This window comes from Podarcis pityusensis (genome assembly GCF_964106645.2).
Source record: "Podarcis pityusensis genome assembly, chromosome: 6".
Classification (NCBI taxonomy): domain Eukaryota; kingdom Metazoa; phylum Chordata; class Lepidosauria; order Squamata; family Lacertidae; genus Podarcis; species Podarcis pityusensis.
Genome location: NC_138030.1, coordinates 48,212,531 through 48,224,629, shown reverse-complemented (window position 1 = coordinate 48,224,629; position 12,099 = coordinate 48,212,531). Strand labels below are relative to the sequence as shown.

At 44.7% G+C, this 12,099-nt stretch overlaps 1 protein-coding gene across 1 annotated transcript; it reads right to left on the bottom strand.

Moving 5' to 3' along the window:
- Positions 1 to 1,617: 1,617 nt before the first annotated feature.
- On the bottom strand, positions 1,618 to 11,882 carry CYB561D1 (cytochrome b561 family member D1; the record flags this gene model as incomplete). Its single annotated transcript, XM_081010660.1, has 3 exons — positions 1,618 to 5,734; positions 8,710 to 8,747; positions 11,753 to 11,882. 3 exons carry the CDS (start codon positions 11,880 to 11,882, stop codon positions 5,237 to 5,239), a joined length of 666 nt encoding a protein of 221 aa, XP_080866786.1. The 3' UTR covers positions 1,618 to 5,236.
- Positions 11,883 to 12,099: the final 217 nt, after the last annotated feature.

Below are 12,099 nucleotides of genomic sequence, written 5' to 3'. Positions count from 1 at the left end.
GACTTGTCAACTTAGTTGTTTCAGAGCACTCTCTCAAAATTCAATACAAAAACCATTGCCATTACAGGCTAAAAATGCAGATGGGATAAAACGATAAGAGCACTCTTTCCCAAAGAACAGGTATGGCAGCTAAACGAAAGTGTGAAGCAGGGAGCTGCAAAAGATAAATATCAGAAGCAAATGTGCAAATCAGAGATGGATAGGAAAGAGCCCCTGGTGTGAGAAATAAGACACCCTGGTGTCAACATTACTATGCAGAGTGAGCAGAAGCTTGCTGGGGAATGAAGACGTGGAAAGTGTTTTCTTTCTGCTCTACTTCACCTGTAATCCTTACCCATTTTAGTTACTGTGCTGCTAAAGGAGAGTGAATTAGGTTTTCAGCTGAAACATCTATAATCAGAGGAGCTACACCTTTTTCCATTTCCAGAGTCCTACCAACCTAATGCCAGCGGTGGCTGAAATTTGTTGCTGGTTCAGCAAGATCTAGGACTGTCCATCACTACAAAGTTATAGAAACTGGCCAGCAGTGACCCAGATCACTTGGGTAATCACCTTCTACATAGCATAGCAAGCACTGCCTACAGTGATGTGGTGGTGACGTCTGAAGAGCAGAAGTTCGTCATAATAGGCTCATAACAACAGCCCCAAGGAGTGTCTTAAATGCAGGGGAGAGAGAGCAAGCACAGTGTCATCAAGGAAGGACTTTGGGGCAAAGGTTCAGAGACCCACTCAGCAGAATGAATCAGAATGGCCCTGAAATGCAGCAGGGCTGGCTTACCACACCTGGAAGGAAGTGAATGAAGTAATACACACCACCAGCTAAAGAGGACTTTATGGGCTTATCCACACTTGGCCTTTGCCCCGTGCTTTCCAGGCGCAGGTCTCCACTTTAAGGCTCTCCCCTAGTGCTCTTTTTTCACCCTGCAAACCTGCTCATTAAAGCTGAAACACAACAAATGACAATTCAGATTTTCCACAGATTGCTGTTTGCTCCAATTCAGCAGTAAAGAGCAGGATTTGGGGCAGAAAGCTCCAAAAAGAAAAAAAGAAGAGTGTTCTGACATGGAGGTTTAAAGCGTGGACCATGCCTGGAAAGTACGGAGGAAAAGTAAGTGTGGAGAAGCCTGAGCTCATTCACTGATCAGAGCAAGGAGGGTCGGTCAATTACCCTGGTACTCTGGCAGATGACATCATCACTCCTGCCCTGAAAGAAATCCCAGAGCTGTGCTCCCTGCCACCATTACATGCTGATTAGCTGAGGAAACAAGTTGCAAAACGTTGTTTAGTGCTGAGAAAATATGAAATTCCTGCAAGATATACAGTGGTACCTTGGGTTATGAAATTCCTGCAAGATATACAGTGGTACCTTGGGTTACATACGCTTCAGGTTACAGACTCTGCTAACCAAGAAATAGTACCTCGGGTTAAGAACTTTGCTTCAGGATGAGAACAGAAATTGTGCTCCGGCGGCATGGCAGTAGCAGGAGGCCTCATTAGCTAACGTGGTGCTTCAGGTTAAGAACAGTTTCAGGTTAAGAATGGACCTCCGGAACGAATTGAGTACTTAACCCGAGGTACCACTGTACACAACCCTTAAGGAAAGACACCTAGAACGTATTAAACACGGTAGAAATGAATTTATTGTGCAAAATATTGACCAAATAACATGGTAGCCTTAGAAAATGATTATCTGTGTTTTATTTGTCTTGTGAATGTGCATAGAAGACCTATAACCTGTACCTAAAAGCTAGATTTGGATTTTACTTTTTTTTTCCTGTTTCCAATAGTAATAATAATACCTTTATTGTCAATGTACAACCTGTGTACAATGAAATTAACTGAGCCTCCCTCCCCCTACCCAAACACCCAATCTCATTGAACTCTGTGTGCTTGTCGCTGTTTCCACACAGCTTCTTATTCAAACCACCAGTTTCTCATCTGGAAACCTGCTGCATGACAAAGACCACCCTAGTAAAGGTTTCTTCCTGGCTACAAAATTTTACTTACCGTACTTAGTCCAATTCTACCACAAAGAATTCACCAAACTGCAAATCCTGGCAGCAAGTGTGTATTCCCAAGCCTCAACCAGGAATTCTAATTCTTCTTCTTCTTTGGCGATCACTCGTAGCCAAGTAAAATTGTCTTTCATAAAAGCCTAGTTCCAGCTGCTTACCTGTGAGTCAAGTCAAAAAACCTAAGAAAGTAGCACCCTACTAATAGTTCCTTTAAATGAAAAAAGATATTGTGCCACATGTGACGGCACAGGCTGTAGCCTGGGTAGCAATGGCTGCTTACGTAGCAAAAACTCCAAGGCCTTTGAAAGGCACTAGTGGTCAGAGGGGAAATCTCAACATTTCTGAGCCGTGGAGGAAAACTATGCAGCTCCAGAATTTGTCTATCCAACCCCTGGGGAATTTTCTTAACTGACCCCAAGACAGAAGTGGAGGCTATTATAGATTCCGTTAGCTAAACTGCACACTTGGGATGAGGAAGCCTATTCACCCAAAGGACTGCATTGCCTCATGGACCACTTTCTGGTGGCCACATGCTAATGGTGGGCGGGTCCAACAGATTTGATTGGTCCAAAAGTTGGTCAACCTACCAATGCAACTTTGTACAACAGACTACATTCCAGCTATGCGAACAACAGGGTTTCTACACTAACACCCTCCCATCTCTGCATTCAGGAAAGCAAGAGGCACTGCCACTATTCAAAGGCACATTCTACCCAGGCAAAAGCACCTGAAGGGCAGGTGAGAAATCTAGTTTATCAACAACATGAATATTTGGAGAGCAGGAAATTGATGTTCGGTGTCGAGCGATGGGTATTCAGCACAGGCTTGGTGCTACTTTTGAGGGAGAGCTTAGTTATTACAAGAAATGGGAAATTGTGGAATTTTTGTGATGGAAGCAAATGGGGTGGGGAGGGAGGTGAAGAGCGGGTTGTTGTGCACCAGAGAAGAGAATGCATCTTTTCTTCCTATGTAGCTCACTATCAACAGAGGTGGTACATTAAGCCGAGTGTGAGATATGCCATTGCTGTAAGTCTAGGAATAAAGGAAGTTGCCTTATACCAAGTCAGGTTATTTGTCCAGCTAGCTCCAGCTCAGACTAGCTTATTCCAGAAATCCTTGTCTTAGACTCTGTGAAAGGATTCTGTGGAACTGCAACAACCCTTCATGTGGATTATTGGACTCTAAGAACAGACAGGTGGAATAGATACTTATACATGTATGGACCTTATGCATGAACTGACTAGAGAATGAATTGATCCACTGGGTCTTCTGCTTTTTTTTGTTGAACTTTATGAGACTTCCGTTGAAATCTACAATTTGATACAATGAATAGTATACCTTATTTATTCAAAAACACACCCGGTTACGTCCTGTGTTTATTGAGTATGTTTCACGTAGCCATAGGTTTGTTGTTGTTGTTTATCTACTCTGACTGACATCAGCTTTCGAGGGTCTTGGGCAGAAGCTCAGTCAGTAGAGCATGAGACTCTTCATCTCAGGGTTGTGAGTTCAAGCCCCACATTGGGAAAAAGATTCCTGCATTTTCAGGGGGTTGGCTAGATGACCCTCGTGGTCCCTTCCAACTCTATGATTCTGTGATTTGTTGCCTGATCCCTTTATGTGTAGAAGCCAGGGATCGAACCTGGGCCTTCTGCAAACTCATAATGTGCTCTGCCACTAATCCATGCAGCCAGTCTGTGCCGCTGCTCAGCTCCCAGCAGGGGGAGGCTGCCCTGCACATCCTTAGAGGTATTCAAAATATTTCCACTTTCTCTATTGATTCACTGACTGATTTTGGGCTAGCCACTTAACCCTGCTCTTTCGTGTTCCAGTGAAGCGGTGACCTCTAACTTCTATAACACACGCATACACATCATTCCTTAAGAATAACAACAACCCAGCCTTCACCCTTAGGTTCCAGGGCAGGTTACAATTAAAACTTAAAAACAATTTGAAACAACTTACAATCACAGAAGTAAGGTGGGTCTGCTTCCAGGGACAGTTCAATGTGTGGGATATGACCTATAAAGCCCTACCCAGCTGAGGTCCAAGCTATCTGCTGCTTCAGCTGCTTAAGCAACAAGGTCTAAGAGCGCTCTCATGTTGAGTCATCAGTGGAAGTGATGGGAGGCAAAGCTCGTTCCATCAGCTCTGCTGAAAGACAAGCTCCCCCAGGCACCTCCTAGTCTTGAATGATGGCAGCTAGTCATTTTAAGAACTGGTGCCTGAGTTTGATTCCCTGCCCCCTTCCTTCCACATCCTTTTTGCCTTGTGTGGCATAGCATCTTCTTTTTAAGATTGTAAGCCTGCAAGGCAGAGTTGAGGCAGGGGCTGTCTTGTTTTAATGGATAATATATAAGCCACTCTGGGAGCCTGGCTGGGTTTTGATATCTTCGGGGCAGGCCCTTCTCTTGGTCCCATCACCCTCCAGGACAAACTTTGTAGGGACACAGAAGAGGGTCTTCCCAGTGGCTGCTCCCAGACTTTGAAACTCCCCACTCCCCACAAGAAAAGGTGGTGTATAGTATAATGATAATGATGATGATGATGATGATGATGATGATGATGATGATGATGTTGGACTAGGTGACCCTTGGTGTCCCTTCCAATTCTACAATTCTATGGTTCTAAAAAGAAAGAAGGAACTGGTGAGGGAGTGAATCACCATGAGGAGAGCACAGGCGTTGGACAGGTGAGGGAAGAACAATTCCAGAAGCACAGAAACCAGGTGAGTATAACTCATGAAGTTCCTAGCTTGTGGGTAGCTACACATCTAATTACTGAAGCATTTCAGAATCTAAGAAACACAAGAAACTATGAAACATTGCTCAAAACCAACCCCATTGCTTCTATGCATCTATTTTTGAAGACACAGTAGTCATGAAGTCCTACTGCAAACATGCAGGCAGCAAGTTGTTGATCCTGTTTTCTGGAAAAGCACCCTAGATTCAAGCATGAGGCTCAGCCAAGCACTTGAGTCTACCTGATCAATGAGCTGGAAAATTGAATCAGCATATTTCCAGAATGCTGGAGTACTAGTATTAGCATGTACTTGACCTAAAACAAAACAAAATGTCACTTTGACAAAACACGGCGCAGCACACAAAACACAGAATCAGGTGTCAACAGAAGGCTAAATTCAGCTGTTATAAATACTAAGGATAGGAGAAAACAATGGGGATGAGATATTGATTCCAGTGGGTTCTGATGGGATCCAAGACTCAAATGTACTGTCTCTTCTTACAAGTTCTAGTAATCTGTTTCACAATAACCAAAGCAGGACAAAAAGGTAACCCCAGGCAGAAGTACCAAGCCACCCCTTTAATCTGGGCCTGAAACCAGTCAGAATAAATGCCCAGGGCCACAGTGAAGGTGGCTAGCAGATAAACGATCAGTCCGTACATCATGTGGACGAGCCGGAGGCGACCCACGGACGAGATCCTCAGCAGCCGAGGAAAGCGAAGGCAGAATCCACACAAGACCTGCCCACAAGCTGCCAGGAGAGTCAGGAGGCCCAGAACACTGTGCCAGGAGACTAAGTGTGGAAGCTCACTCCGGTTCTTGCTGGAGACAATGAAGGCCAAGCCCAGTGTGGCAGCCACAAGGGCCAGCGTCTGGGCAGTCCAGTGCAGCTGCACTTTCATTTTTTGGGAGCAGGAGCAGAAGAGGAGGCCCTCTGGCGAGAAGATCAGGATGGCTTCCGTCAGGCACAGGCAGAACTGGGAATACAAGAACCCATTAGCAACCTAGCAGTGGAGCCCGAGTCACCTTCCCAATCAAATAATCTTCAAAACAACAAGCACAGAAGCACAGCCAAAGCTTTGGAACCAGTTATGTACTTAGACATAGCAGGCAGTAAGCCTCTATGGCACCACTTCAGACTGCAGATTGGCTGGTTTTTAAGTTAAAAGTGGAGCTATACCCTACACCTTTCATTCATTCACTACTCAGGGCAGCCAAGTGTCAAATAATGCATGCTTGCAATGCTCCAATAGCTAATAAACTCCCTGTACACTTATGACTAGCAGTTCAGGGGAAAGTATTCAACCCAGCCTTCTCCCCGGCATGTTGTTTTCCCTATATCCAGGTATGGGTGTTGATTATGGGGAGTGTTGTTCATTTTTCAAGAGCATTCAGAACACACTTCTCATTTGCAACCTGAATTGACACAGTCCGGTGTGGCAGGGGGAGCTCTTCTGCCAAGTACATAAACGGGTCTCATGAGTTGGTGTTATCTAGGGTGGCTTATAACATACCAAGAAGAGTTGGACAGGGTTGGCATTGGGAGTTAGCACCACTGGGCATCTGCTGACATCCTTGTGCAGAGGAATGCTGCTGACCCTGAAGTTTCCTGGCCCAGGTGGTTCTCCTCCTCCTTGCTGTCCCTGCTGGTTCACCTACCAGCAACATCCTTCTCTTACTATGCATCCTCCCTTGGGGTGGTTGTGCAGACTGGGTCCATAGGGAGAGGCTAAGCAAATGGGCAGGACTGGCAGTGACCAGGAGGAGGGGCATCCTCCCATTGGCACTCCAAAGCCTGGTGCTGGTTCTGAACTTGCTGGACCATTTTGGGCTCCGCTACTGCTTCACCTATTAGGCCCACTTCTAATAATAATAATAATAATAATAATAATAATAATAATAATGGATCTGAGGATTGGTCAAGATGCCAAGTCTGGCATGTATTGGCTGCATCCTTTTTAAAGAAAACATATGGTCAACCTACCATTGAAACTACCTATCTGTTGCTATTTGCACAGTGGCCCTGCAGTGGAATAAGTCATTTTCCTCCAGCAGAGGAAGAACAGAGAAATGAGATGTACATCTATAGTGTATGCTTAAAAGCAGTTTTAATTTGGATTAACTATCACAGCTCCCTGAACACTGGGAAGTACAGCTTTATGGCAACAGCTCTGTAAAGGCATTGCTAGCACATAACATTAATCCTTTGCATATGCACTCACAGCACTGTCAACAGTCATGGTGGGCTTTCAGCCATGCTCCTCTACATGCCTGAATTAGATGGCTGAGGGATCTGCATGAAGTGTGCAGCCCTACACATCTAGCTTGCTCTTGAGATTTGTGGACATCCCACAGGGTGGGGAAAGATACCAGTTTTTCCCCAGGACACTTTCTCTTTACTTCTTGGTATGCACTTTAGTGCTGAATCAAAAGTACAGGTCACTATCATACTGACCTGCCTTACCAATCCACAGCTTCTTTTAAAAGCTGCATAACGTAAGACGTTGTGGCCTTTATTTGAAATCCAAACGTTATTGGCTCCTGGCTGAGAGCAAGATGTTCACAGAGAAGCTTTGATATAGGGCAGTACTTTCATTCTTGGCAATGATAGGCATATTTGACTCTTCAGATGCAGCATAACTGCTGAAGGAAGATTCAAGGGGCCAAGCTAGGAGGTGCCATTTTGCAACAAAAGAAAAGTTATTTATTGCAAGTGCGTGCAACAGACTAGCTGCCAAGACTTTAGATGGTTCCAGTCTGGGGTTTATTTATGAGACCATTTTAATCCCATCTTTCAGTTCCAAAGAAACCTCCAAGGTGGCTTGTAAAAAAATAATGCACAAATTAAACACAATAATTTACTAGAATATAGTTCAGTATTATGAGTACAGAGACTATCTGCTAGGGAAATGGCATGTGCAATCTTAGGTTACGAACAGCTAATCACTTTTTCAGGAGAGTGGGAGCAGTTTCTGTCTAGTGGTGTCACCACTTGTACATATGTAATGCTGTGGGGAAGGGGAAGAAAATCTTTGGCAGGCAATTTGCTCCTTTTGTCAGAGGAGAGGCATCTCTGGAGATGTCCCCTCTTTAGCAGTAGAAGGCACATGCATATTATTATTATTATTATTATTATTATTATTAAAAAATATTGAAATAGCATACAGAAAGCTTTGCAGAGTTTTTTCTTTCTTAAAAGAAGCACAAACACCAATCCGCTACAGCAGATAAAAAGAATAGGATAGGACAAAAAGAAATGTTATTGCAAGAACAATAGCCTCCCCAACTTACCTTTATTCTGTTTGATAGCTTGACAGCTCAACACAATGCTGTAACATAATCGTTTACTTAGTACATACCCAAGAAGCACATGAAGGGGGAAAGTGACTCAAGGTCAGAAGTGAAAAGACTTAGGGGGTTGGGGTGATGTGACAAGGAGAATGATGCTGGCCATAGTATGTCATTGTAAAAGTGTGGGGGGAAACCACAAGGATGGGAAACATGTAGCCTCCCAATAGTCAGCAGGGCCACTGGCCAGGAATGATGGAAGTCCAGCAACATCTGGAGGGTCACAGATTCCCCATTCCCGCCTTAAAGAAAACCCCACTAAGCATGTGTAAGAGAGTCCTATTGGAGCCATTATCGCAAACGTGCTTGAAATATAGCCACAACGAAAACACATGTCCGTTTAGAAGTGCTGGCAGAGCTTCTGGAGAGCATTTTGGATTTTAGCAAGTACCTCCCAAGGCACTGCAAATACAGGTTTATCTGAAAGGCTCACTACAGGGAGAAATTAATGCGTGCATTGTCAGCTGCGAAAGGAGGACAGAAGCCCTTCCACCTCTCTAAAAGATTAGAGTGTGTACACATCTCTAGGCTTTCTGCTATATTCTCCCTAGGCAAAAACAGACAACATTCCTCAGATGTACTGAAGAAGCAGGAAGCAACTTACTGCTATTGACATGAACGCAGGGTGCCAGGAAAACAAACCTATAAGAAAGAGAGAAAATGCTTAGCCAAAACTGTGTTCCAGTCCAAAAACAAACATGACTTCAACAACAGATTTGATTGCAGCAGCCCCTTCAAGCTAGGAAGTCTGATCTCTCATAACCATGTATATTGCTCATCACTGCAAGTTTTCCAAACATATGGCATGTGGAAGGAACTCTCGTTAATGCTTCTTGCAAGAGTTTCAGATGAGGCAGTGTTTGCCATAGCTTGGACCAACCTGATCTGGACTTTTCAGACTCACCTCAATATAAAGTCAGTACCTGTAGCAGCAAACAAACTTTCCTGATAGGCATCTTGCCCACGATGGCCACCGCTACTGCTCTCCCCCTGCTATAAGCACCCACAAGGGAACACAAAATGAATTTTTAATTTGTGCAGGCCTAGCCAGAATCCTGTATCTGTGGACTGTGTCCCTTGAAGCATCCTTTGCAACAGTCAGGGGTTCTATGGCAGAAGTGGAGGGCTTCTTAAAAAGTCCAGTGAGCATACAAAGACTTCTCCAACCATACGAAACTTTAGAACTTCTGCTCTATAGTAGGTGGATTCCCCCCCCCCCCCCATGTTCCTGTTCTATTAAGACTAGGGTTAGAAAGATATTCTAATTCAAAAGCTGGAAGGAGGAAAAGACTTTTCCCAATGGGCGGGCCTCAGCTATTCCTTTCTAGTTCAGGAGAAACAAGGGGTGATATTCAACCAAGTTTTACTCAGAGTAAACCCACTGAAATTAATAAACATGGCTAAGTTAGGTCCATTGATTGTAATAGCAGTGCTCTGAATAAAAAACTTAGCTGAATACCACCCAATCTTCCTAAGATACAGCATGAACCACTCAAACTCAGTAGGAATCAGATTGTAACTGCATATTAATTGCCTTGTTGATTTTAGTGGAAGACTTATGCATGTGCTTAATTCCAATGGAAGCTCTCCATTTCAAAGTGCTTAGCTGTGGTTGACTCATGCCCAGTTATTAAAAGCATGTATAAAAAGCTCAAACCTAAAAAAAATGCCAAACTATGTTAACACAGACAGACACAATAGGACTGCCGGATCAAAATTTCAAAAACAAGAGCCTGCAGAGATCTGGTGTGTCTGCCCTATAAAGTTCACTGAAGCTGCTGGATTCTGAAATAAGAAACATCCATTATGTACTATAGAGCTGTCATGTTCTAAAATAAGACTTCCAGCAGCCAGAACGGAAGATAAAAAACCATTCCAGACTTCACTAGAAAGGACTCGCAAAAACACCCACACTGGCTATTAATAAATTACAAAAGGCAGCTATAGCATTTAAATGATTGCAGAAAACTAGGCAGAATATAATGCTATGTTAAAATATATGGGAACAAGCTTGAGTAGCTGTACTGAACTATGCAAATGGGCCAGACAGAGTAGCAAGCTGGGAAATTATGCCCAGAATTTTGGCTTCCCATTGAAGTAAATGGGACTGAATTGCTCAGTTAAAAGCTTAAGTCCAATACCTTTCATGAGGTTACAGTCATGGATTTTAGAAAGCCAGAACATGGATATCCTTGCCCTCTTACAATACAAAGCCCCAACTAGCTGTTGTATCCACCTCAAAATATTATGAACTCCTGTATTTCCATGTAGGAAAAGACATGTGTATACAGGTATTGTAATATGCAACAGTTAAGCACATGCCTTTTTCCTGCATGTATACGAGCCACTGTGATGTAGTGGTTAGAGTGCTGGACTAAGACCTGGGAGACTGAGGTTCTAGCCCCAATCACTCAGTCATGAAGCTAACTGGATGACCTTGGGCCAGTCACTGTACGTCAGTGTAACCAGCCAGGGTTGTTGCAAGGTTAATATGGAGAGTCATGTATGCCACCTTGAGCTCCTTGGGGGAAAGGTGGAGCATTCTGAGGCCATAAATTAAGGTTACCAGATATTTTTTCAGTGAATACGGAGACACTTTTCAACTTCCTACTAAATAGATGGATTTTGTCAGGGGACTGATTTGTAAATCTGGGGACTGTCCCTAGGAAACGGGGACGTCTGGTAACCTTACCATAAATGGCTTCAGCTTAGCACAGACACACAATAATCAGTGAAAAGATGCACACTGTTGCTGCACATGCAAATCAATATGGGGGCTGCACAATTTTACATACACCAAACTGGTATGTATGTATGTATTTATTTATTTATTTATTATTTATTTATTACTACTACTACTACTACTACTACTACATAGGTTAATAACATTTGAAGTAGCTCCACAAAGTGGCTTATACAAGGGTGTAAGATCTTTAATCCACCAGTTTTTGAGCTCATTGCAGAAAGTGACAGGGATATCTTGAAGCAAACTGGGTTGGGATTACTGTTTCAGGTGAACTACTTAGACAAAGCTCCATTTAGAATTACCTGTGCATTATTCAAATGTGGGTGCAGTATGGAGAATAATTGTGTCTGGGGGCTGGCTGTCCATTCACAAGTGTGAAACTGCAAATGGAGCAAGGACATCTGGCTAAACTGCTACTACAGCCAAGCCAATGCTGTGTGCACATTTGTTTAATGCTGTTTCGGTGGTGATAGTGGCAGGTCTCTTGCCTGTGTGTGTAGTCGCCTTGTTAACATCCCTTCAACCACCCTGTCAAATCACTTGCAGTCCGCTCATTTTTACATCAATCATCGACCTCTCCTTCTTGCAAAGATCGTAGAATCCCTCCTGTGTGTAGCCTGGAAAGGTAAGGGGAACCTAAAGCTTTCAACTCTGCTAAAGCCAAGCCCATTACTTTCAGTGGGTCGACTCAGAGCAGGCCTAACCATGGAGAAAACGCAGGGAGCCACTTAACCTTGTGAAAGCGAGCCATCGGGACCAGCAATTGGGTACCCTAAAAACGTGGCCGTGGCGCACGTCTTCCAAGGCGCATCCTGGGCCAGGAGAGGAACCGGTGCCCTTTCCCCCCCTTCGTCCCGTTACTTTGCCTTGGGAATGGAAGCGGGAGGGAGAGTCAACTCACTGGTGCCGGGCCTGGAGAGCAGCAGCAGCAGCGCGGTGGTGCCCAGCGCGGCGAGGTGCGCCAGGACCCCGCAGCCCCGCCGCAGCCAGCGCAGGGTGCGCCGCTCCGCGTTCGCCGGGGCGCCTGACATTGCAGAACGCTTCCGCCTTGGGCTGTTGTTACAGACGGGGAAAGGAGCCGGCAGGGTGCGGCTTGCTGCAGGTGGCGACGCACACCTGTCGGGGAGGGAGGCGGAGCCCAGGCCACGGGGCGGGTCTCTCGGGGGGAGCTGAAAGGGAATCGGGAAAGGGCCACCGTGGGCGCGGCGTGACCACTTGGTCTCACCCGTTTCGCCTTGAGGGCAGGCA